General features: G+C 46.4%; 1 protein-coding gene across 1 annotated transcript; it reads right to left on the bottom strand.

Moving 5' to 3' along the window:
- Positions 1 to 214: 214 nt before the first annotated feature.
- Positions 215 to 27,622, bottom strand: PTAFR (platelet activating factor receptor). The gene is made up of 2 exons (XM_078682510.1): positions 26,303 to 27,622; positions 215 to 2,995 (listed from the first exon to the last, which is right to left on the bottom strand). Exon 2 carries the CDS (start codon positions 2,942 to 2,944, stop codon positions 1,886 to 1,888), a length of 1,059 nt encoding a protein of 352 aa, XP_078538636.1. The 5' UTR covers positions 2,945 to 2,995; positions 26,303 to 27,622; the 3' UTR covers positions 215 to 1,885.

Here is a 27,622-nt window from a genome sequence, read left to right as displayed (position 1 = left end):
GGGTGCGGTTGAAAAGAGCCTCGTAGGTACTTCTCGGCAGGAGGCTCCACCCCCTTCAAGTCCCGGGCCCCTCCTCACACAGTGAGATTGTTCTTCAAGTTGGCAGGTATGCTACTTGCATCCTAACTACCTCGGTGAGTGCTACCCAACACCATGAGTTCTGCTACAGATCTGCACACAATAAGGTACATGGATAATTTACAAATCCAAAGAATTCAGTCATGGTTGGTTTAGTTTATTAAGGGCCATATGTATGAACATATTTTCCCATAGACACAGAATGGGTAAAACCCTTTGATACATCTGGCCCTTAGTCTTTATAAGAATGTGTTCAGCTGCCTGTACACCACATCTTCAGATGCTAAGATCACACATCTGAGCTTGCTGGGACTGATGATCACTCACATCATAATCAAATGGCAAGGTCGCACTGTAAATCCTTCAAGGCATAGAAGCCTGTCTAGGGCCCCCCTCTTACTGTGCATCTGATGCATTTGTGCATTTCTTTCTACCCCTCCTCTTAAGGCCTTTCTCACTGAAATCTTGGCATTGGAATGCTTACTACTGGATTAAGTGCATTGTGTGAAACCTGAGCGCTTTCTATTGAACTCCGTCATGGTGGAAATTCCAGTTGGTCAGCTATGAATGTATTTTAATGGATCAAGTTGGTAGCATGTGAGTTTTTCGCACATCATAAGCTGCTGCAAAGAACAATCCAACACATCAAATGCAAAGGTATCGTGAAACTAGCTATTGGTGTCTATGCTTGCCCACAGGTGACAGTTGTGTGCCGCAGGATTACTATACCACATAACATATTGGTGCCTATTGGTTTCAAGTTCATCTTGAAAATAGCTACTGATCTCTAGCTGTGACTGTTGGTTTAGCATAAATATTGGAAGCGGTTATTTGTGTCTGATTGTGTTTATTGCTTTCAGGTACATCTTGAGACTGAGTACTGGTGCTTTGTGGGGTCCAGTGATTTTAGGGGCATCCTGCCTATGTGTACCTAACGGTGTCTATAGGTTTCAGGTGCATCTGGGACCTGGTCCTTAATGTCTAACAAAACTGTGTATTGGGTTCATGTACATTTTACACATTGATCTTTGGTGTCTGATGGTCTCCGCTGCCCATCTAGAATTTCCACCAATGCACAAGGTTATGCTTAACTTCTTATTTCACTTCTAACCCTCAGCTCCATTGCGTTGTTCCCAGATAATGTCAGACATCAGCTCATGCATTTGGTGGACAAAAGCTTTCCTCGAATCCCCTAAATGAAAAGTGTCCACCATTTTAAATACCACAGACATATATATCATAAGGTCTCATGTGAAAAATCTTCAAAGGATTTTAGAGTTAGAATCAAGGCTTTTGTGGAAGCAATCCAATTATTTATGTTCACACTCAGCAGAGAAGGCCCTGGAAGACCCTTGCTGCTCAAGCTCCGACTTTTCTCAGCCTATAAATTGGAGACTGGAATTTCCACCGTCTATATCGTATAAAAATAGCCTTGGAAGTTAAGGGTTGCCTCATAAAGGTAATTACTCCTCCAATGAGGCACTACTGCCTTGTCATTGCTAAAGAGGAAATGCACCCTAAAAGGAAGCATCCAGTGTGCCTGGCCTGTGCTTGTCTCTTTTAGAAGGTGAGCTCCTTTTAAGTGCAGTTAATTCTCATTGTGGTTGACAGTACCTTTCCTTTCATTGTCTCCACAATGCTCTCTGGTCAGAAGTATTCTTGGGAAGTGCATGAGCATGTGTCTACCACTGATTATAAGGAATACATAGGAGCAAATACTCATGCGCCTTGATGCTATTTTGCATTGTTGCGCTTTACAAGTCTTTTTTCATTCATTCATTCATGCCTGCATCAAATGGCTTTGAATTTAGTTCACCGCACAGGGTTTTAGTGGCACCATGCCTTCCAAGCCTGTCTCAGTGGTTTGTTTGGAGCACTTCCGACTACTTGTCATATTCCTGACATGCGCTGAAAGATGTTGCCTGAACTTTTTAGTTAGGAAGCAGTAGATGACAGGGTCCAGCACACAGTTTGTGCCCATGAGACAGAGGGTCACTTGGTGGACATCGTTCATGGCTTGACGGAAGGCACAATCCTCCACTCTCCACAGGTGTAAAACAGTTAAAGTCCAAGGCCCCTGGACCACGTGGTGAGGAACGAAGCAAATCACAAAGACACCCAGTACAGCACACACCATTCTCAGGGCACGCGTCTTTGCGTTGACACTTTGCCTTATTTGCGCAGGTTGTGATAAAAGAGTCTTAATAATAATTATATTGCATACAACTATGATCAGGAAAACAATGAAGAAGGCGGCAATAAGTAAGAAATTGATTATTGCCACTGGTTTGTTGTTTGCAGGACCGTACCCTTCAAAACAGCGAGTGACGTTGTGTGACCCGAAATTTTCCACATTTGTTCCAGTGACAAAGAAGAAGTAGGAGGCGATGGCCACGATCAGGACCCAGACTATCGCCGATATGCAAAGGCCTCTCCTCCCAGTAGAACCCTGGGCGGTCTCCACAGGTCGGGTCACGGCTTGGAATCGGTTGTAGCTGATCACCCCCAGGAAGGCCACGGAGCAGTAGGTGTTGATGAAGAAGAAGCAGCCAGCAATGTTACACAAGAAATCAGGCATGATCCAGTCGCCTTTGTGATGGTAGTACACGATCCAGAGTGGCAAGGTCACCAGGTAGAGCATGTCCGCCACAGTGAGGTTCATCATGAAGACCTTGATCTCGCTCAGCCTGCGCGTCGGATAAATGCGGGTAAAAATCCAAAGAACGTAGGCATTGGCAATGAAACCCACAATGAAGATCAGGCTGTATGACACAGTGAAAAGCAGATATCTGAACTCTGAATCCACATGACAAGAGATATTGGAGGCCTCCACTGGGGTAGGGGTGGCAGTGGTGATCATGGTCATTCTTTTGTGATGTGGGTTATCAGCTGAGGTAAGGTTGCGCTGCTGCACCACCTACAGTAAGGAACAGAAGAAAATAATAGAACAAAGTTACCTGATGCAGTGTATTCAGTTGTAACATTAATTGTCCATAGGCAGAGACATATGGAGAAGAAATAGCCCTGAGCCTGACCATTGGCCAAATAGGAACGGGAAGATCGGGTAAACCTGTCTAGTCCCTCTGAGCATGTCAAAATGGATCAGGGCACCTACTGCTAGTAGTGTAGCTTCTTGCATGTTGCAACTCACCAGAATAATTCTAATGTGCATCACTCGCAACCCTGCCCTCTCCATTACTTTCCACAGGAACCCTAGCACAAGGTGCCAAAGTGCTCCTTTGCATTCAACTAAATCAATATTGGTTCATTCCTCCTCTTGCTTGACTTTTCAACAAGGAGAGGTAGTTTGTGTTATCAAAGGTCTGCACCCCTTGACACACCTAGTTTACTCGTTATGTATCCGATCCGGGTGTTTTTAATCTAGCATTCTATAGAGGGTTCACAAAAGAATCTGTGCATCCACATTTAGTGGAGCTAAGGCCTGTGAAATGTATGTAGCGTCTTGGGCCTGTCAATGTAGGGATCACTCTCCCTAGGGATCACCCTTCTACGGAGTCCCCAACCCATACCCTGGGCTTCCCAGACCTTTAGAAACAAGAGCTTATCCAGAACGACATTCTAAACAGGACTCAACTCAACCACCCGAGTATAACAAAGAGTAGAACTTTCTAAACAAAGCAACGTTCACACAGTCATCCTTTTATTTATTTTTTAACGCAAGGTTTATTACCTTTTTATTTTAGCAAAATAGATAATAGTACAGGAGAATGATGTCCATTGAGCACTTTACACCGCCGTTGAGCGTGTGCCGGATCAGGTTTTGATAATGACCATGGGCGAAAAATCACTTAATTGACTTTCAAACCACACCCACCCGAATCCCTACCCAAGCTTGAAACTACTGTGTGCCACTGAAGGGCTAACAATATAAGAAGGAGGAGGCAGGGGGGGGAGGGGACAGGAGTGACCATGTGGGTGTAGTGTAACAAGTTTGTGAACCTAGTGAACACTAGTGTTTATGGGAGCCACACCCTAGTGTTTACCAGGCGAGGGGTACTGCTAAACTAATGAATGCCCACTCACTGGGAACCTACTGCCCCCCGGGATCCAAATCCTGTGCTTTAAAGCTCTCAAATAACAAATCCCATTCCATGGAGATTGGGATTTTGCAGCGTCCTCTAAATTCTTCCCCTCTAAGGGCTCCGCTTTCGGCGAGGGCCCACTGGCTGACGTCTTCCCACCAGTCTAACAATCTAGGGGCTGTTCACCCAGTCATTCTTAACCATATATTCCTTGGGGTCTCTCAATACCTACATTGTTTCCCTATGAATGCTCACCCGTACTCATTGTTTCAGCACCCTAAGGGCTTTTCTTTATGTTGTCAAATAACCTCTGGTTCAGAGCCAAGGTCAATAACGTACTCAGTTTGGTCCTTAACTTGTTCAGTTCGCTATATCCTGCTGGGAATCAGTACAGTTGTGCTTGTCCTCAGCCACCTTCAGGTCCTCATGGCTTCAGATGCCCAAGCAAGAGGATTGCTCATTAGCACTGCTGCAAAGATTCCTAATTCCCCAGTAATCGTGGTCGCAATCCGTTTGGCTGGTACATGAATGTCAAGGTCTCATCTGCATACATAGACACTATATGAGCAGTCGCACCCAAGGCGATGCCACACTCCCGCAACACTACTTAAAGTGTACAGGCCAATTGATCCATCACAAGAGCAAACAACAATGGTGAGAGAGGACTATCTTGCCCTATTTCTCACTCCATCATCCAGCTATCCAACAACATCCACCCTATATTCACTCTCACAGTTGGATGCGCACACAACCGCTTTGTTTGCTCAATCAGGACAGAATTATAATTAATCACTAAGGGGCATATTATCAAGAACGGCGTTAAATTATCGCCGGTTTAGCGGCAGAAAACTGCCGCTCAAGCGGCGGTAATGGACTTGATAATATGCCCTTGAGAATTCCAATAGAAGCCCATGTTCTGGTGTGAACATGGGTTTACATTGGAATTCTCCAGGGCATATTATCAAGCCCATTATTGCCGCTTTAGAGGCAGTTTTCTGACTCTAAATCGGCGATAATTTTAACGCCGTTCTTGATAATATGCCCCTAAATTTTCGCTCCAGTTGTTTGACTGTTAGCTATGCCATAAATAAATAAGAAGAAAACAGAAGTTTAAAACCAGATAGAAAAGAAGTAGCTCAAATAAAATAAAATATTTGCCCGTGATTTGCATGGGGGAATCCATAATTACTTTTAAAACAAAAATGTTAATAGAGTTTTATATAGCGCGAACTAGACCCAAATCAGGTATCAGAGTGCTTTACATGAGCCTCAGTTTCGGTACAGAAGGACACATTCATTTTTGCACAGGGAGATGAAGTGATTTGCGCTGAATCACAGGATGTTGAGCGTCGTTGTCAAGACTCGAGCCCGGTTCCCCAGCTTCGAGGTCTACCGCCCTAGCCAAAAGGCTACATCCTCTCCACTTCTTAAAAGACACAGTGAAATAGCTATTTCCACAATTCTCCATGCATCTGTAAAACAGTTGCAAGTGCACACCATACTCTGGGGTCATTGGGCAACATCAGTAAACAAAAAACATTGCAACATTGCCTGACATTTCTCAAAAGCGGAAATACGTACTTCCTTGTTAGTTCTACATCGAATGAACAAACAATAAGAGATGCACAGCGTATGCTATGGGTTTGTAAAAAATAAAAATGCATGGGCCCAAAGGTTTTCTTAGGAATGTGCTGCTGAAATCCGGGGTGGCCGAATACAAGGACTGCCTAGGTGTTGGTGTTGGTTTCACCTCAAGCCTCCTTCTTCTACTACCCTACACTTCCTGTCTCTTTATATATTTCTCTCTTTGTCTTATCTTTCTCTTCTTCGTCCTTTCTCATTTTTGTCTCCTCTCTCTCCTGCTCTGAGTCAAAGCGTAAAGTTGAGGGTCTCTCGTAGGTGCCCTACTGACGGACCTGTGCTACAACCCCATTGTTTTTGACGCAAAGACCTATCTTCTAACATTTGTAAGCAGGGCTCTGTCCCAAAAATATATGCATCCTTGAGGCTGACACAAAGTAGTAGACAAGATTCATTTTCGCCAACCGCTTCCCAATTTACATGTGTACTGCTCTGTAGAGCACAAATACAAAGTGAGGAAAATGTTTGTTAGTTTAAGGGCCTTATTACAAGTACGGCAATCCACAGGACCACTGTATTCACGGTGGTGGTCCGATCCTTGCTGGTCCGCCCGCAGTATTCAGAGTGTGACACCACAGGACACCTGTGTCTGCCTGGGATCCAGGATCCTGCAGCGGTCATTTTTTTTTTTTTTTATTTGTTTTTATTGCAGAATTATAAACAAGACCTCGGAGTAGGTCAACCATTACAACCATGACACTTCAAAGCATAGGAAAGGCAATAAAGTCGTACACAGCCATTCAGCCCGTATCCCGGAGGCCGGGCGGCGCACCAGTTCGTCCCTGCAAAGAAAATGTCACAGCGGTCACCTCATAGAGGTGTCTGGTTAACAACACATTTCGGTATCTGCTTTTTTACCCATCAAACTCCCTCCCCCCTAGTCACCATCAAATATAGCTAGTCTTCCTCTGGGGGCGATGCCAGTATCCCCAGTACCCGCTCCAACATGTCCATATTAGCACCCTGCCACGGCTGCCCTCCCCAGAGTCTAACAATAACCACACCACAGGAGCCCACAGTATACCGCCCGGGGATCCCACTCCTTTAGGAACCAACTATATATCCTAACCGCAGGCATCCCTCTTGATAGGACGATGGTGCCTAATAACACCCCACCAACCTTCCTCCCCCCCCCCCCCAACTGCTACTGATGTGGGCATAATCGTGTGGTCTGATGGAATAGTACGCCACTTGTCGGGTGTGGCATTTGTTTCTTCAAGCCCCATAGAACCCCTGCCTCCGAGTGTACCTATTCTTCATCCTCTACCATGTAGTCACGTAACGCTTGCACTATCAATTCCCAAGCCCTCGCCATCTCCAAACTCTTATCATTGTCAGTTCTGGTAGCCTGTCGCATTCTAATCACGCTTTCGCACCTGGACCATTTCAACAACTCATTCATCCATCTCCTCACCGATGGGCCCTCCTTGGATTTCCAGTGCCAGGTAATCTCTCTCTGAGCTAAGATGAGCCCTAGGTCGATAAATTTGCTCGTGATTTTCGTCTTTATTGTGTGAGGGAACCAAAGCAGCAGGCACGCCGCCATATCAAACTCCACCTCCCTGTCAGTAACCGCGTTCAAAAGTTCTCCCACTTCTGGCCAGTACGTCCCTAATTTTCGGCATCCCCACAACAAGTGGTCCAGCTCAACGTCTGGCGCTAAGCACCTTGGGCACACTGCATCTTGCAACCTAAAGTATCGCTTGATCCTCCCCGGGGTCAGATAGGCCCTATGTAATATGAAGAAATGCACCTGCTGGAAGCGGGCATTTCTGATACCCTTCCACGTCCGTGTCATAACATGACCCCAGACTGTGTCCGGTATGGGTCTACCTATGCTGTCTTCCCATTTCGTCTTCAGCGCAAGAAGCGGCTCTAGTCCCTCGTGTAACATTCTAGAGTGGAGGCAGGTCACCGCCTTAATGGTGCCCGCAGCCATCACCACATATTGGCAGGCCATGGTCGTGTCCGGTTCCACTAGCCCTCCCTTCCAGTGCTTCTGCATCGCCGCTACCACTGCTGCATGCAAGAGATAGCTCCCATCTGGGAGACCAAACAGCTCCTGCAACGTCCGAAAGGGGACCAGCTTCCCATCCTTATATAGGTCCCCCACCATCTGTAGGCCCAACTCTTCCCATTCCGACAGCGGGGACCAATCGCCCCCATGGGGCAGCGCCGTCAGCATCCCCAGTGGGATCTCCGGCGCATACGGTCGGGCTATCTTCGCTCTCCTCAGACTTCTGGGCCAGCACGACCGAAGGGTTTTTTCCTCCATGGTGAGATCCCTCAAATCTAATTTCTGTTGCATGATTATATACGACAAGACATGTCGCTGGATACCGGTCCCCCGTTCTTGGTCCGGGCCCCTAAATTCTCTGGCAATGTTTTGCATTAATATCTGCAGCTGAGCCGCTAGGTAATATAATTCAAAATCGGGAACCGCCATCCCCCCCTCCAGTTTGGGCCTGAGCAGAGTAGTCAGTGCCACCTTACGTCGTCCGTGTCCCTAGAGGAAGCCAGTAATCATCGTCTTCAAGTCTTTGAAGATCCACTGAGGGATCCATATCGGTAGGGTACGGAAGTAATAGAGCAACCTTGGCAGAGCCAGCATCTTCAACAGTGCCACCCAGCCCAGTACCGATAGAGGGAGGGAGGCCCAAAAGGACATACACCCCTTTAGTGCTCTTATATTTCCCTCCAGCAGATTCTCGGCCCCGTGGTAAACACGGACACCCAGATAGGTGAAGCACGTGGACTCCCACACCACATCCACCTCAAGAGGGGGATACGGCGTGTCCGCCCGTAACGGGAAAACACAGGTTTTGTTCCAGTTTACCTTAAGTCCAGACAGTCGGCCGAAGCTGGATAACATCTCCACAGCTCCTCCCAGAGCCCGTTCCGTATCTTCCAGGTACAGCAACAGATCATCTGCATACAGTGATATGTAATGCGAGTCCTCACCATGTCTAACCCCATTGTACAATGCACCCGACCTCGCCTGCGCTGCTAGTGGTTCCATCGCTAAAACGAACAGCAGGGGAGACAGCGAGCAACCCTGCCTCGTCCCTCTACGCACCGGGTAATCGGAGGATATAACTGACCCCAATCGTACCCTTGCAGTAGCAGAGGAGTAGAGAACTCTCGTCCATCGTCCAAACCCGTCCCCTAGGCCGAACTTCACCAACACCTCATCTAAATACTTCCACTCAAGACTATCGAAAGCTTTTTCGATGTCAACCGATAATACTGCTGGTTTTCGATCCGGGTTCACGGCATCGTCTAATATTCGGACCAATCGGCGAACGTTCATGGATGTGTTCCTAGTAAGAATAAACCCTGCCTGGTCCCCGTGTATCAGCATGGTCATGTGCGGTAGCAATCTAGTGGCTAAAATACGGCTCAAGATCTTATAATCCACCGTTAGCATAGATAAGGGCCTAATCCTGCAGATGTCATGCGGCGGAATGGTGGCGGTGCCGCTGCAGCACCACCGTGCATAATACCAGAGAGCCTGCCATGAAAAGGGTGGCGGAGAGGCAACTAAGTGGGCCCTAATACGGCCCCCTGCCACTCCTGGGCCTGGAGTTGCTAATGGGGGGACACAGGTTGTTCCCACTGGATTTGCACCCCAGTTCCAGCACAGTGCGGCATGCATGATCCACTGTGCAGGAACGTGCTACAAGCTCTGTCACAGCTTCGTCTGCAGTTAAGGCTCACTATGAGCCTTTAAACAGCTGCTGCTGTGAGACTCCCGCAGCACCGCCCGCCCGCCCGCCGTAGATTACAGTTGTAATTCAGCGGGCGGGCACTCGACTGGTTTGGTGGGCCTCCTATCGGCGAGGTGGTGGCGGGCAACTCTGCTCAGATGCCCGCGTCTGACGCTATAATATATCAGTGAGCAGAATACAAGGCCTCATAGTCTTAAATTCGCCCCAGCCCTCTTTATTCCGCTACCAGACACTCCTGACCCTTTATTGTACTCGTGCTGGTTCCTGCTTTCTCCCTTTTTGTCAGTTTGTCCTCTTTCTCCTTCTTTCCCCTTTGTATGTTTCTCCTTCTATTGTTCCCGGATAATGTCAAAATTGTTCAAATGAGTTCCAGTTGCCAAAAATGAGTATCGGTGGCCCACACCGGCAACCACCAGCTTAAATTAAGCACTGCGCTTAACACATAATTGATGGCACTAGCTGTTTATCACTGTGTGCATAGCTGTACAATGTATTTCAATCTAAAACATTCCTCACATATGTACTGTCTGTGGTAATATGCTATGCACTGTTGCTTGTTTATACTGTTTCGGTCTCAGGAGTGGTCTGTGTCTGTGGGAAGTAGCTATCACTGGTGCAGGAGATGCAGTGGCACCGGAACCCAGAGCTCTGAGGAGCCCACGTAACACTGATTGTGACTGTATTTTACTACCAAACCAGCATGCTGGGGATCTATTTCCCTTGCTGGTACCGGTGCCCATGGCATCTCTTCTATGCCACTGCTGTGTCTATTGCCAGTTGAGTTTTTACCATTGGTCACAGATCATTTGCACCGTAGCTGCAAATGTACTACATATGTTGTGAGATTTCAGGCCTTCTGCGGGCAACATATATGTCTTATATTTCCCCTAGACCTCCGGGGATTGCAGAGCATACCTATTAAGTGTTGAGAATCCAATCTTAGGACATGCCAGGTTCATGGTTGAGATTAGCCAATTCTGTTACAGGCTGTCTTTATAGTATAGACTAGAGCAATGTTTTCAAACTTTTTAATCCTGTGCCTCTTACGTAAGAAATAATATCACCAGGAGCCTCCAAAAATGATAAACATATTTTACTCACATTTATTCTATAAACTGTTAAACACTGCAAGCAATTGGAAGAATTTCAGTTGGATTGAGGGTGTACCCTGTAACAAATGTAGATAAAACTGATATGTGCTAAAGCATTCATCTTCAACATTCTGTGTTTCTTATTTCTCACAATATACCTCATATGTGAAATTTAAAAAGTGCATTGTAGGCAAATTACCCAACATTCACGAGGGATCCTAGAGGACATCCAAAAAGTTTTTCCAAAGATTTATGTTATTTCTTACATTTTCATTGTTCACCTTACTATACTAGGGTGGCAATGGATTCCATGTCATGTGTAACATGTGTAATCAGTCCACTCTTTTCAGACAAACTTAGTTTGCATTCTGGTATTTCCTCCCCCCACTTCATCCCAACTGGCTGGCCGTGTATTCAACACGTGGGGCACCTTGCAAACTCTTAAAATCGAACATTCTAGTTATGTTCGGTTATCCCTTTTAAATGCTCCCTCAAATTCATGATTGCCAGCATGCTATTGGCAGACTTTTCTCTTTAGAAATTTACATTGTGTGATCATTTATCTGAATAGAGCGGGTGAAGTCTTTGGGTTAATTTGGTGCCTCTCATTTGACACCAACTTCCAGCCAGGACATAAGTGACCAAATACATTGTTCATTAGATAGAGGCTCACGGCCTCTCTGTTTTTCACGCACTGCTTTTCAACTTGTCTCCAGGATAAGTGCTTCTATTTGTCAGAGCCTGTTGCTTCCCACATGACATCTAATCATGTCCGACACCCAGAGGTTCATTCCCACAATTTCAAGACCACCGGTCCAAAGATAGAGGTGCTATACATCCTTTGGGCAGGCTATGTTTATAGTATGAAGATACAGGTGCTGGCAAACTCTGGGCTGGGCTAAATTCCTGGTCCAGAGATGCCGATGCTGCCTAACCACGGGCCAGGCTATGTTCCTGGTCTAGAGACACCAATTTTACTCTACCCTGGATATGGCTATGACTACCGTCTATATGTACCGATGCTACCCAACCCTAGAGCAGGCCGTGTTTATGGCCTAGAGAGGCCGATACTAATCATCCCTAGGGCAGGCTATGTTGATGATTCAGAGATGCTTCTGCTACCCAACCCTGGGTCTGGCTATGACTACGGTCAATACGTGCTGATGCTACCCAACCCTGGAGCAGGCTGTATTCATGATCTAGAGAGTCTGGTGCTACCCATCCCTGGGGCAGGCCATGTTGATGATCTACAGATGCTTCTGCTACCCAACACTGGGGTCATGACTATGGTCTATGGATACGAATGCTACCCAACATTGAGGCTGTGCTTGGGGCCTACAGCCAGTGATGCTATCCAAACTGGGGCTGGGTGTGCTCATGGGGTAGAGATAGAGACACTACCCAACCTTATTGCAGGCAGTGTTCATTGTACGGTGATATTGACGCTACCCAACCCTGCACAGGCCACTTCCTTGGTCTACAAACAGGAATGCAGCCCAATCTTGGACCCTGGATGGCAATGCCGAATAGGAGGAATCAGAAGGATAAATAAAAGAACATGGGGAGGATGGTGCGTGGGTGTAATAAAAGAGCCACTCGTGATTTTGGCACCCTATGATGACCCTCAACCACCACCATTTTAACTGACTTTAGTGTGTTATTTTACCCTAGCTTTAATGTAGGATGGTCCTGCTTATGCCTGCTTCTCTTCTGTCCTGTAATCTTGCTGTCTTTCAGTGGGAGCTGTACTATTGGCTTTGACATGGCTTCATGTCATACTTTGCCTTGTTTCTCTGCTTGCACTGCAGTGCTTGCAAGTTGTTTGGGTTATTCACATTCAAGGTCTTGCTGTTTTCCTGAGCGATTGTTTTTGTTTAATGTACTCTGAAAGGCCTTGTGAGAGCTTCGTCAAGATAGAGGCTGGAAGATGTGAGACTAGAGGAAGGGACGCAGGAGCTCCTTAATGCCATGGGATGCTTTCTTGGAATTTGGCCAGTTCTGGTAAAATTCCTTTGGCGGTGGGAGGAGGTCTTTCGGGAATCTTCTAGTGTGTTTAAAGCTGAGGGTTGCAGGCTAAGAGATTGGGAGTTTGGAATCCGAGCGAGGGCAGACGTGTCTATCTCGGAGTGATCAAACCCTGATTGATGAGCTCTGATCCCCGGCTTTGTGAAGACTTTTAGATTATAAGTTTGCTCAGTTATTGATTCATGCCTTTAGATTATAAGTTTGCTACATATATTTGAATCTTATGCATTTGGTATCTGAGACAGCCTTAGTTTAGAGAGTATTATGTAATAAACCCCAAGCCTTATTCTAAAAGTGATAGAGTCTTTGCATTTTGTTAAATAAAACCCCTTTTCAAAAGGTGCTATTTGTTTTGTGTTGAAGTCTTGCTGTGCCAGGGGTGGTAAGACACGCTCAAAAGTGATATTATTTAAGGGTCCAGGGGGATGTTGCAGTTAGGATGTGTTCTTTTTGTGAAAAGCAGATTCAAAACAGAGGGAGAAACCCACTTCTGTGTCCTTGCAGGAAAAACCTCTAAGCAGCCGAGCGCGACAAATGTTATGAATCTGTGATAGCCTTGGAACAAAGGTTGAGACAAAGGTGGTGTTTAACCTAACCAAATGAAGCAGTTACAAACTGAACTTATGTGAGGTAATTGTATCAGCACTGTTAAAACAAACTGGTCTGAGAACTGGTCTGAGAATGGAGAGGAGGGATGGCCAAGTGCATAAGAAACTCAAGTATCCCAAAAACAGAAAATGGGGAGAGGGGAATCTGAGAGGATATTTTGTAAAGTGTATCATATGAACTCCCAAACTGTCAAGAGAGTCTATGAAGTGTCTCTCTGGGAAGCCTTTAAAATGGTCATCAGGGGTCAGGCTCTATCACTGATAGCTGGAGCAAAAAAGGAAAGGAATAAAGATGTGGTTGAAGCGGAGACAGAGATTGGTCGCTTGGAAGGAGAACTGGAGCGGGAGGTAACTCGGGCTAAACTGCATACTCTGAAACTCAAGCAGCATGATTATAAATCTCTGGTCACTGATAATGCCAGGGCTCTCGGTAGGGAGCAGCAGGGTAGGGTTTATGACCTCGGGGATAAAGCAGGAAAACTTATTGCTTGGTTGGACAGAAAGGACAGGGCGGAGCGTGTCGTCCCAGAACTTGTTACAGCCAAGGGAGTGTTGCTTACTGATCCCCAGAGTATTGTCGATAGCTTTGCGACATATTTTCAAACTGTGTATACCTCAGTCTCGGAGTGGCAGGAAGAGGACTCCCATTTGCTCCTTCGGGATATACAGCTCCCGTGTTTGTCTAATGAGGACCGTGACTTTATGGATAGTGCCCTGACAACCGACGAAATAGCTCAAGCTATTCGCTCCTTGAACTCGGTTAAGGCACTAGGACCCAACGGGCTCCCAATTGAACTATACAAGCTTAGGCCAGATAAGCTGGCTCCCCACCTTAAAGGTATGTTTGTTGAGGCCCGGGAGAAGGGGATACTGCCTTATGATCAGAGAGTTGTGTCGGTGGTGGTGATTCATAAGGAGGGTAAGCCAAAGAGTAATTGTGCCTCTTATAGGCCTATTTCCTTATTGAACGCTGAGCCCAAAATACTTGCCAAGCTTCTCTCTAATAGGCTGGTTAAAGTGATCAGTGGACTGATACACCCAGATCAATCGGGCTTTATTCCCCACAGAAATACAGCCCTGAATCTACGTAGGTTACATGGCGTGATAGCTAGGGCTCACACTCTGCAGGATCCGGCCATAATCGCTTCACTTAATGCAACAATGGCTTTTGATACCGTAGAATGGCCCTACTTGTGGGCGGTCCTGGCCAAATTTGGATTTGGCCCCGACTTTATTTGCTGGGTGCGTCTATTGTATACTGAGCCGCTCGCTCAGATAGTGGTCAATAATCGCGTCTCAGCGTCCTTTCTTCTCGGTCGGGGCACTCGGCAGGGTTGTCCCCTCTCCCGCCTTCTTTTCGCACTGGCCCTGGAACCCCAGGCGGCCTGGATTCGCTGGGAGGCATCTATTCGTGGCATTTGGTGGTCCCCTGATTGGGAAGATCGGATCTCCTTGTATGTGGATGATATTCTGCTCTATCTGACCTCCCCTAGGAAGTCCCTCATTGTTGTGTGCGATGTCCTGGCCTCCTTTGGTAGGAACTCCGGCCTCTCCATCAACTGGGGGTAATCTCTCTTGTTTGTTCTTAGGGGGGTGTGAGTGTCCCACAACAACCAGGAGGTAGTAGGCCCCAATTATAACAAATGGAGTCTTTCACCACTGGTACCCTGCGGCATCCGTATCGAGGAGCCCCTAAGTAGGAACTAGGTATGCCTTTGTAGCACTTGGCTCCCAGGCAGAGCAGCACAAGGCTTACTTAGGGGAGGTGCTGGGGGCTAGAGACTCAGCACCCAGCAAAGCAACAAATAACACTTAATAAATTGTGGTACAGCCACTGACTTGCTTTATAAATAGGAAAATACTGCACACACTACTAAATACTACACACAACTGTATATATATATATATATACAGACAGAATGGTACGTGGAAATGCCTATGGTGGCACCCTTTATAGTCCTCACTATCAACATGGGGCACACATTAGACACAGGTCCCACTGATCAAGTGACTCCTAAATTTACCCTGTAATCTCCTGTGCTGGAGGACACGGCCTCCAAGTGTGGGCCACCCACTTAGCCCTTCAATTGGGCCATGCTGGTGCCCGAGCCGTCGCTGCCAGGCTCAACCGTCGCAGTCCGGCACACTCCACTTGCGGTGGCCGGGGGGGGGGGGTCCTCTCTGGAGGTGTTTCAATTGATTTACTAGCTGAGATGTAGATCACCTCTGCCCAGGGACACTGACGAACAACCGTGCAGCTCTTCCATGAATCAAAAACACATATAGGCCCAGCTGGATTTGGAAGAATGTGGTTTGCAGCACTTTGCTCCAGGTGGTTCTCTCCAACCACCAGAAGTATTCGCTTTTGGTCTCCTGACCTCTAAATGTTTGATATTTTTTTGCAGCGGAGCTGCTTTATAACTGCCTTCTCTCTGATGGGCGAAAGCTCATGGCCTGCTCTCTTTCCTTTCTCAGCTCAGAGTCTGCTTATAAACCTCTACTGCAGCTCCAGCAACAAGCTGCATCCTTCAAGCGGTAGATGCAGATGCCAAGACCCGCTCTTGCATCTGGGTTCCCAGTAATCCCCTTGGCCAGGGTCCTTCTTTCAGTGGTACCCCAAGGCCTTCAATGCAGGCTCCACTCCATGCCTGCAATCCAGAGACCCCACAGCATCCTGGTCACTTGTAGGGCAACTGGTTATGTGTCCAGTGGGAGTCTGAAAGGTCCTTCTCCATAGATACCCTTCAGAGGCTAGTCCACAGTAGTTCCAGGGGATCGTTCTCCTTCAGGGAGTAGTGTAGAATGATGAATATTTCATTGGAATTAGTGCCAAAAGGAACCTTAGTATGACATCTCTCAGCATTATTTGTAGTTGTGTAACAGTTGTTTTGACTTCTGTGCACTGAAGGGATGCCCTGGAACACTGATCTGGGAGCTCGGTATAAACACACCTTTTTTTTAATAACTTTATTTTGGATTTTGTGTACAATTAAGAAACAAAACTTAGGAGTGGGAAAGGAAAACATCAGCGCAAAAAATACAAGCAATAAGAGGCAGGAAGGTATGGCAATGGATAATGCAGAAGATTATGCAAGAGAAAACAGACATTTACATCAACAGTGGCAGTCCAGCAAGCATGAAAGGCAAACCCTTCTAGAATTCCAATCTTACACAGACGGCGGGAAGACATTCCTTATGGGCCAGTACTAGACCTCGCATGAGACAGTGCAAGGGCTCCTTCTTCTATATTAAGATCCAATTTGTAATATTTCAACCATGGGGACCAAATCTTCAGAAATTTACGTGGGCAGCGCCTTGCCTTATAAACCGCTTTCTCGGCTACCATTTAAAGATCCATATTGGATTTCCATTCCGTGAGCGTAGGAAAGTGTGATGCACCCCAGTACTTGGCTATGTCTCTCTTAGCCACCACCAACCCAAGATTAGCCAGTAGGAGCCCACAGCGTGGTAGGTCAACATCCGTGGGAATACCCAAACGTAAGAACTTCACGCCCATCCCCATAGTTGCCCCGAGTATTTTGTTTAGTTCTCTCACTATCGTGTGCCAGTAGAACTGGATGTGACCACAGTCCCAGAGAGTGTGGATGTACGTGCCATGCTCTGTACGACATCTAAGGCATGCAGGGTCTTCCGCCCTCCCCATCTTATGCAGTCATTCCCTATCGTAGTAGACCCTATGAAGGATCGTATATTAAATAAGGCGTAGTCTCAACTTGATCGCTGCCTCTTGTGGATGCGTGAGGGCTGCTTCCCAATCTATATCTTCAAGTGGCCCTGTACTGAGTTCCCATTTTGCGCGGAGTGGGCCCAGATTGTCCGGCATGTTGTTGAGTAGCGTTTTATATGTCAGGGATATCGCCTGGGTCGGGATCTCCTCATGAAGGAGTCTGCCTTCAAGGGGGGCATATTCTGGCACCGTCACGTCGTCCAACCCTTCCGCCCGCCATGCATGACAAAGTCTAAGATGGTATAAACACACTTAACCAACTACAGTTGTTTCTGCAGCGTCTATTTGATCGTTTGTGTTCTTGGAAGCACAGGTTACTAGTTAGGGTCCCCGGCAAGAACCCCAGATGAAGATAGGTGGTCGGTGCCACTCGCTCTGGAGTCACTAGCCAACCACTCCAGACCGGGATTCATCCATAAGTGGTCTGTCTGTACTCGTGTTCTGCAGGTTCCAGTGCTTCTCAAAGTCTATCTGGTGCCAGAGAGTGGAGCCTATACCCAATCCGAAGATGACACATCATCACTCCACCCCTGTCCCATCACTCCTGCACAACCACTTGGGATTTTTCAAGATGGCGACTTCAAGCAGCCAGTAGTCGCAGCTCTCTAAGAGCATTAAGCCCACTCTAAACCGCCACTACCAAACTAGCTCCTTCACATCAAAAATTCAAATGGATCTTGTTAGAAATGGGGGTCTCTAGTTGGCAATGGTTTGCACCTTTGTCCAAATAGGGACCCCTGCTTAGTCAGGATAAGGGGGATACACTCCTAAAATAACCCCTGCTCACCCCCTTGGTAGCTTGGCTCAAGCAGACAGGCTTATCTCAGAGGCCGTATGTAAAGCATTTGTGAACACATACAGTAACACAGTGAAAACTCTACAAATGGACACCACACCAGTTTAGAAAAATAAGTAATCTTTATCTAAACAAGACCAAACCGCAAAAATCCACAATACAGTATCAAAAATAAGTTTCTTAAATGTTAGAAATAGTTCAGTTCAATGCAGATGGTAAATGCGACACTTTTCCAACAAAGTACCTTAGATGCGTCACACAAAGCAAACAAAAGGGTTGCAGGGAAGGTGATGCGCCGTTCCTTGCACTCAAGGGAGTGGATGCACCTGTTTCTTACTGCAGCGCAGGGGAGAAGATGCGTTGCTTCCTTACTGTTTGGGGAGTTGATGCATCAGTTTCTTACTGCGTTCCGGTTTTGATGCGACTAGATGGCGCCGCGATGCGACGATCCGGTGCGATAAAATGGCGACTTGATCCAATGCGACGATCTGGTCCGATGCGTGAACTTTTACAGCTGCATGTCCGGCACTGCAACAATGTTCTCGGTGATGCGTCGGGACTCAGTGTAGATGCAGCATGCTTCTTCCCTGTGGCTCGGCGATGCGTCTGGTCTCGGTTCAGATGCGACATGCTTCTTCGTCATTGCGACGCGCTTCCAGCTCCCAGCGACAAACAGTCTCTAGAGGTCCTAAACAGCATCAGGCACCTCTCTGCAGCTTAGAATTCCCAGCAAGGAAATTCAGGGGAGCTGGTGGTGAAGTCTTTGTGTTCCTGAGACTTCAGACAGGAGGCAAGATCAATTTCAAGCCTTGGGCGATCTTCCTCAAGATGACAAAGCGAACAGCAAAGTCCTTTTCTCCTTTCCTTGGCAACAAGTAACCACTGCAGGCCAACCCCAAACAGCAAACAGCACAGGTGCAGTAATCTTCCTTCAGCTTCTCCAGTTTCTTCTCCTTTGCAAAGGTTCCTCTTGATTTCCCAGAAGTGATCCAAAGTTCTGGGGTCTACGTCCCCCTTTTTATACACACAAACCCTTTGTCTCTGAAGGCAGAGAGTGTCTGTACCCAGCCAAAACCAGTTATGTCCTCACTGGTGCAGCTTTCAGGCAGGAGGTGGCTTCCACACAAAATCCAATTTAACAGCGATGGCTGGAGCATGGATATACATACATATACACCAGACATCAGAAAGTTTTTCGAATGCTGGCAAAGTCACAGCCCGGTCTCAGGCACCTGCTAATATAGGTGCCAACCTCGCCGATGACATGCGCCTGCGTCCCTTATTAGAAAAGCCCCAGATGCTTTAGGCTTAAGTTCTGCTGTGCCCAGGGCTACACGCCAGTCAGTCTCACACTCAGCGGTGTAGCGTGAGTTGCCAGCTCCTGGGTCAAGGCAAGTATTGCTTCCCCTAACCCGTGGACCGTTAACACTTCCTGGTGCAAAATGTTAAAAGAAAAATAAATTGTAGTACGAATTTTTTTCTTTTAAAATGTTGCGCCCCCTAAGAATTTTGCCCCCGGGGCAACTGCCCCTGTAGCCCCCCGCCCCCCACACTACACCACTGCTCACACTCCACCCTTTCCCAACACATCACATATTTGAATGGGGTCAGAAAGCTTCACTGAGCCCTCCCCAGCCTGTGCTGTGGTAAGTGAGGAAACTGTGGTGTGATAAAGATGGAGCCTGTGGAGTGGACCAACATGGACCCGGCATCATAAACTCACATTCCAAGCGCCAGCTTGCAGTTTCCTCTTTGAGTCCAGTGCCGGTTTTTTTTTTTGCTCACATCCGAGGATAAGGAGCTGCCTGTTGGAATCGGGGAATAGTAGAAGCTTAAGAAGATGAAGCTAGACCTGCACAGACAACTGAGGGGTGAGAAAAGATATATGCTCGGCAATGTTGTGTGCAAGAGCATGTGTGTGTTTGTGTGGTTGTGTGTGTGTGTGTGTGTATGATGTGTATTTGAAATAGTTTGTATGTGTGTTTATGTTTTTGTATTACATATGAGCAAGTGTGCAGGCAGACTCCTAGCATATTGGCGGCACGTGGACTATTTGGAGGAAGGCCTCACATCCTGAGGCATCAATAACATTAAACATTGAATGTTGGTGCTTCTTTGGAGCCACCCAAGTTAAAATTCTTAGCATCCTGAGGTCATTTGAGGTGCATACAGCCGGCAAAATGCTGGCCCTGGCATATTGATGGTTACTACTGGCATATTGGTGCCATCCATGGTGTGATGGATCCTAGTGTGACCCCTAATATACTGCTGGCCATATCAAAATAGGGGTCATTCCTCCCTTGGGCGCCGTGGCATGAGATGTTAATACATGAGCATGTAAAGAAGAGTTTATGTGTTTGGCAGCACTACATGTGAGTACTTGATGGAAATGAAACAATTGATGTATGGGCACTGAACGTGTATTTACTACAGATGATAAGATTTTGATTGAATGAATCAAATTTATTGTTCAAAAATACTAAGGGTGCATTTGATATAGTAATGTGCGTGTGCATTTCCAAAAATAACCAGTGATGTTTGGGTATAAAATGATCCATTTTCAAATACATATCTAAAGCAGATAAATGATCATACATAATGCTTTCTGAAACTCTGATCTGTAAAATGAGCATCTCCGTAAACTGAGTGATAGCATTGCTGTCTGAGTATGCAAGAGCTGTCTAAATCTGCTACTGTGTGCTCTGCTTGAGATTGTGAGATGTGTGTATTTGTTTTATTTTTCACAGAGCCATCAACAAAGAGATTCCCATGTATAACAAGAAAGGGAGTCTACTTGGAAATAGTGGGATGGAAAAATGAAATGTAGGATTGAAGATTGATGCTATGGTTAATGAAAGACCCTGTAAAGTTTAACTTCCTGAACATCCCTTTTCCCTTATGACTTTTTAGACATTTTTTAGGAACACTGCTCTAATTTGCCACTATTTTCCTACAATGATCTTAGAGCAGGGTAACCTGAGGAAGCTCATGCTTAGTTGCCACTCCAATAGGGGACTGCAACATTTTATGAGCACCCATGCAGAGTATTCGCTTTTTTGAAAACATATGTGAAAATCTTCTTTAAAATTCACTATTTTAACTTATTTTTTCAAACTTTTTCTAGGTGGGACACCTGAAGCACGTAAAGACAAGTGAGCTTGCTTGTTTTGCTCGCCCATTCAGATAAGGGGCAGGGGCTTTGCCCTCCTACTTTCAAAGATCGCCAGTCGCCTCTGATCACGAGCCAGAATAATTGAAAGAATTTACCAATTGTAAAGTGGTTTTTAATTCCCTCATGTTCAGCTGTAATTCTTTTTTTTTTTTATCAAAAGGAATCCTTCATGTTAACAGGAAAAACTAATCACTGCCTAACAAAAACAGTTAAGGCCCAAGCAGAAATATGAATTTGTGTATAAAGTATCCCTTTTGTTACAAAATAGCTACTGTAAACAGGTTTAATTACTTTGAGTGCGAGGAAACAAACTTAAATTAAAATTGCACAGGCTACAAACACCAAATGTAAGTTTTGATTACATTAACACATTCAGATTGCACCGTAACTATGGTTATTTTATTGCCCGTGTACATCAAACATATTGGTAGACCTGGGCTTCATTTCTCACATTAGCGTGCTCTGTGAGTTGCCCTTGCAGTATGTTCTACTGGACTAAGAATGATTTGTTAAAGGAAACCCCAGGGCTTGATATTTGTTATTAAGCGTTTATGAAGCAACCTGGCCGCCCTATTTATGTAATATATGCATGTGGAGGTGCAAGTACCACAGCGGGGAACATCCTTTTCAACGCAACTTTTACCATGCAGTGCTTTTACAATGCAGGCTTTACAACGAAAACCATTACAACGCATTGCACTGGGGGGCGCTCTAGAATAAGTAATAGTTTAATTTACTATCCAACACCTTCCCTACTATCCACGGGGACTGGAGTTGGAATAGTAAATTAAACTATTCACTATCCAGCACCCCCCAAAGCAATGCGTTGTAATGGCTTGCGTGGTAAAACTTGCGTTGTAACAGCATGCGTGGTAAAAGCATGCGTTGTAACAACGTACATCCACCGCAGCCCTACCTGGTTGTCCCAAGGCAGTCAAGCATGGAAGGGCATGCTGCGTGCACTGTGTTGTTAACTACAACATCTCATTTCACTGTCCAATACTGAACGGGTGTTTTCTCAACGTTGGAGGGCAGGGTCTTCATACAAGAGTCTGGAGCCACTTAGATAGGAGGTAAGTTCTTTATTTCATGTTAGGTCATTAGGGTAGAACAACAACAAGTAGGTCCTGCCAGGGCTCAATCATCCATCCAACTGTCTAAATTCTAGCTACCACTGCAGACCACACGTTAACATCAATATCGGCTGCTACTGAACAGGGGGGGGGGGACATTGTTTACAACGCGGTGTTTACACTGCAATACCTTTACAACGGTGCCATTACAACGCAAGTCGTTACTACGACTTGCGCTGGATGGCGCTGTTGTATAAGGAATATTGTAATTTTATATTCCAACACCTTCCCTACTGTTACGTGGGCTGGTGTTAGAATATAAAATTATAATAATCCACAATCAACGCACACCAACGCAAGTCGTTGTAACGACTTGCGTTGTAAAGGCAGCGTTGTAAAGTACCGCGATCTAAAAGATCGCGTTGTACTAACATACATACGAACAGGGGTGGTGGTAGCGGAGGGGGGAATAGTATGTGAGCAACAAGGACCCCCTGGTACAGATACGTATCCTGGGACAGGGTAAATAATGTATGTAAACTAAAACTCCCAGGCATAAAATACAACAATAACGCAATAGAGTGAACAAAACAAACTACTAGAGTATCAAAAAATATACATTTTTAATTCGAAATAAGATACAATTAATAACAATCAATACATTGGTAAAAGTTAATAAAAATGCTAAACTGATGTATAAGGATTCACAAAAAAATCAATTTAAAAATCAAATTTAGAGATCAAAGGAGGTAAGGTGGTATCCGGTCGACGCGTTTCAACATAAATTATGTCTTCATCAGGACATTTACCATCCAATTTCTAAAAAACCGAATCATAAACTCTGTGTGCAGTTCCTCTGTGTTTCTAGCTGAGCCCTTTATCCACAGAGTCCAGAAGTCTTTAATATCAGTTATATATCACAACTATAAAAATCCTTTATTTCAATAAAAACCAAGCTCACAATAAGCCGATCATATCCGGTCGCTGTCTAACACCATAAACCCAGCGATAAATTATGATATTCTTCTGCTGTGTTCATACGTTCCTATGAGGTAATGAGGAGCAATCCGTTAGTCCCTAATTATTTCCTTTTTCCGTACTTCTTCTTATTCGCATTATTCCCAAATGCGTGCGTTTTGTCAGCCTTAAATCCGTCTGACTGTTCGTGTTAGATATCCTTATCGTATATTTTTTCTTTGTTTATGGCAGGCACAAGCCACTCCTGCAATCTATCCGAAGAGAAGGAATGACATTTAATCCTGCCAATTGGTCAGGAATATACCGGAAAGCAGCCCTGATCGGAAAAACGCATGCGTTTCTCTGCCTTAATCCGGTCTCAAGGGTACGGCGGCGGGGAACTTTTCTTAAGAACACGCTCGCTACCCTGGAGTTTACACGATGCAAAAGCGAATGATAGGGTCCTGCCGGTCGGTCAGGGATACGAGTAACAACCGCGGAGGGGGGAATACCATTTTTTTTTAAATTACTTACCTTGGTGCCGCTGGCCGCAGCCTCTCCTCCAGCGTCTTCTCTGCACTGCCACAGGAAGCACACAGCCTCCCAGAATCCCCTGGCCAATCCCAACGCTGCAATGCAGAGTTGTGATTGGTCTGAGTGCCGTGGTTTGGCGCACAGACAGGGACAGGGAGGCTGTGCATGTTCCCTACCAGGCTGTGTAATGCAGCCTGTTGGAGAACATGCAAAGTGCGCAGGACTGTTTGGTCGCCTAAGATGGCCGTCCAAACCATCCTGTGCACTTTAGAGTGTGCCTAACACTCCTCCCCCTTGGTCCCTGCTCTGGACAGCCCAGCCTCACCCACCCGGCACCTAAGTATGAGGGAAAACTAAAATGATAATAATGTTAGTTATTATCATTTTAGTTTTCCTTTTTAACTGCTCACAGAGCAGTGGGGCGACGCTCCTCCGCCTTATAGGAGGAGCCGCTGCTGGCTAACATTCTATTACACCATTCGCTCTCAGCATTCCAGGCACCAGCTGAGACTTACAAGGAACTGGGACACAGGATGCTACTCATTCCACGCCTGTCTAAAATGAGGTTTCCTCCACAGAGGTCTTAACATTATGTGAATATGATACATTTCTCTTTCTAGCATTATTTATGCACCCATTTCCTTTGCCACACCCATCCGCCCGTCTGCGCATTGCTCTGTCCATTCGTCCATCTCGCCATTTTTCCATGCTTGTATATGATAGCTGTTTGTAAGTGTGTGTGTAGACACCTGTGGGTACAAGAGGACCTGAATCAGTGCTGTCTGTCTTTACATGGGTATCTGTGTGTGGATTTGTTTCTGTATATCTGTTGGTTTGAGTGCTTGGTTGCATTTATATCTACTTGCATGTATGTGACTGACTATATTGATGTCCTCTGCCTTGATCACTGTCTACTAAAGCGCCGGGACACCCCATTTGGGGAAGGTGCGTGCTCTACAAATGCCTTTTATTATTATTATTATTATTATTAGGTGGCACAGATACATGTGTGTTTATTTAAATGTTGACACAGGTGCATGTATGTTTTTTAGATTAGGTGCATGGGTGCCTGCATATCTCCTGGCCTACATACATGCATGTTTGAATGTCTGTTGGTCTGGGGGCATGGAATACCTGTACGCCTTTTATGAGTTGTGAACTTAAGTGTGTACATCTCCTAATGTGTGTGTAGATGGGCGTCTTCATGTCGTGTCTGTAGGTGAATTGATCCTCATGTGCGTGGATACCCGTAGTGAAGTTATCTTATTATTTTCCCCTACCCGTCTGCCTCTTTATGCATCTTTGGATCCTCCTTTGTTTGTCCGTCTATCCATCCATCCATCCATGCATCCATGCGTGCCTGTGTTTGTTATCTGGAACGGCTGTGTTATCTGTGTTTGTATGTGTGACAATGTGAGTTATATGTGTAAATACGTTATTTGGATAATAAAGTGTGTGTGTTGGTCTGTATGCAAATGTGCCTGAATTTGTGTTGGTTTGTTTGCATAGAGGCTGTGTTTGCTGGTCTGTGTGTGCAGTGGACTTTGCGATGGCTTGTATATCTCTTTCAACAATTTCTCAAGGGAGATAATTCAGTGGTCAATGACTGCCCCCAACACCCTCTTTTCTTCCTTCCTCAAATGAGATTTATCTCTGCAAAAAGCAAAGGTTACCAGAGGCGGTTATGCATCCATCCATCCATCCATTCCTCAACCATATATTCATCTATTCATCCATATGTCCGTCACACCGTCAATGTCTTAATTTATACTGGTGTCTATCTACGACCGTAAGTGTGCCGGTATTTATTATACTATATATATGTGAGTGTTAAGTGACACTGCACACATCAGTGGCTGCATGCCTGGGTTCCTGTGTGATTCTTGCCCTCTGCCAGCTGCTGCTTCTTTGTCTGTTGGTCTCTCATAATATGTGCTTGTATGACCGTATGTATGTTACCGGCATGACTTTTGGCCTGTGTGCATGAATGCCCCAAGCTCTGATGGTCAATGTGTTTGTTCGCCTGTTGCTCAGTGTCATGATTGCCTGAATGTCAGTTGGTCTGTCTTCATGACTGATTGTATTTCTTTTCACATGTGACTGTACAGTTGTTGACTGTATTGTTATCAGTACTATTGCCTGTTGGTTTACGTTCACAACTGTCTATACCTTATGTATGATGATGTATATTTGGTATGTGTGCGTGGTTCTGGTATGCCTGTTTGTGTCTTTGTAGGTGCCTGTATGTTTGTGTGTGTGGTGCCTGCATTCGGTTGTTTGTCTGTGTGATCTGTTTGTGAATGCCTGCATGGATGTTGAGTGTCTCTATGGGAATACACTATACAAAAGCCACGCCTACTGACTTCCACACTACTTCTTCCTACGTATTGAGGAACGCTGTGAAAACGAAGAGCTTCTTTTCAAGATGTGAAAATCTTACGCAAATCTTTCAGGAAATGTGTGTAACGTATGCATCAGAGGAGACGAACGGCTATCTATTTATTAATTGGCACATGTCAAAGAAACATTTCCCATCAGTTGAACTAGCTTTGTTGTGTATCTCAATATACTGTGCTTGTCTTGGGGAATTTAAAAACTGATTTTAAATGAACGATCGCAATAAATCATGCACGGGCGACGCCCACTTTAATGATTACAAAATGCGTGTCTTGTACTCGAAGCCGGGATGCCAACCAAAGATTGTACAACTTATTACAAGTTCAAGAACAGTCACGCACGATCAGCTTCCTTCTTTGCACAGAATGATTCGCGATAAATTAGAAATTACCACATTAATAGCTTGCTTACCTCGGACTTGTAGGTTCAGTTATGCCTGCAGCGCATCTGTTCCCGCGTCGGTGTTCCTTCGTGGTACAGTGAAAGCTGAGGGGGCCACAGGGCCGAGCTGAAGGTAACTCACACACGCGCTACCTTGTGAACCGTCCGGGTGGTGGCACACGATAGTGCACCCTGTGAGAGCAGGATGGGTCTCAAAAGCTGGTACCTCGGAAGGGTGCTGCGTGTCCAAGTGGTCGCTGTAGGGGCCACGCCACCCGGTGCACTGGCGGTGCTGGGTGTCCAGGTGTTGGCAGGGGGGGTCACACCACACTCTGCTGACTGCTGGGGTCCCCACTGGTCACTCCACCCCGTATCCTGTGATCTGTCGGATGTCCGGTGCTGGGAGGAGTGGGTGACACCCTCCTGTGCCCTGTGAGATGCAGGATCCTTGGCTGGTGGCTGGAGGGGACCACACGGTTATCCCATCACCCTGTGTGTCCGCTGTTACTGGGTGGGGTCACGCCTCTCTCTTCCCTGGGAGCTCCCGATATTCTAGTCTAGTGGTGGGTCAAGGGGTCACACCCTGAACCCCGTGAGCTGCGTGTTGATAAAAGGGGTCACAACACACAATTCCCCTGATGCTGGTGTGGTGACTGCTAGGGTCCCTCACTCTGAACCCCCTGAGCTGGGTGCTAAGAGGGGTCACAGCACCTGTTCCCTGGGAGCCCCCTGATGTGGGTGTGGTGACTGCTAGGTTCACACTCACGTGAACCCCCTGAGCTGGGTGTTGACAGGAGGGGTCACAACACACAATCCCCCTGATGTGGGTGTGGTGACTGCTAGGTCACTCACCCTGAACCCCCTGAGCTGGGTGTTGACAGGAGGGGTCACAGCGCCTCTTCCCTGGGAGCTACCCGGTGTCCGTGGGATGTCTGGAGGGGTCTCACTCGCTCTGCACCCCGTTAGATGCTCACTCAGCCGAGAACAGGAACTGTCTGTCAGATCCCCGCAAGGGACCAACTGAGGGGAGTGTCTCAACCAAACACTGCCTATTAGAGGGAAACGACACCCACGAGACCCCGGCACTAAGAGACTATCAGCGCCATTACGGAGTCGCATTACACGCCACCCTGTCAGCAATTACCGGTACTGAGAGGGGCTCGCCCGGGTACGTCTGTGTTCCCAGAACCGCTTGCGGCTGCGGAGTTCAGGCCGGAGGGCCCGCCGAAGCCGTAGACGACTAACCCTCCAAGTATGCACTGCACACTCCTTTTCCTGTCAGCCGCGCAGGCCCTTGCTCGCCCAGCGACGGAGGCACCCATGAAGCGGACTTTACTGATGCCGACCTTT

The sequence above is a fragment of the Lissotriton helveticus genome, chromosome 3_1, assembly GCF_964261635.1.
Source record: "Lissotriton helveticus chromosome 3_1, aLisHel1.1, whole genome shotgun sequence".
In the NCBI taxonomy this organism is placed as follows: domain Eukaryota; kingdom Metazoa; phylum Chordata; class Amphibia; order Caudata; family Salamandridae; genus Lissotriton; species Lissotriton helveticus.
Note: the sequence above shows the minus strand (reverse complement) of the source record. Positions and strands in the feature narration are given on the sequence as shown.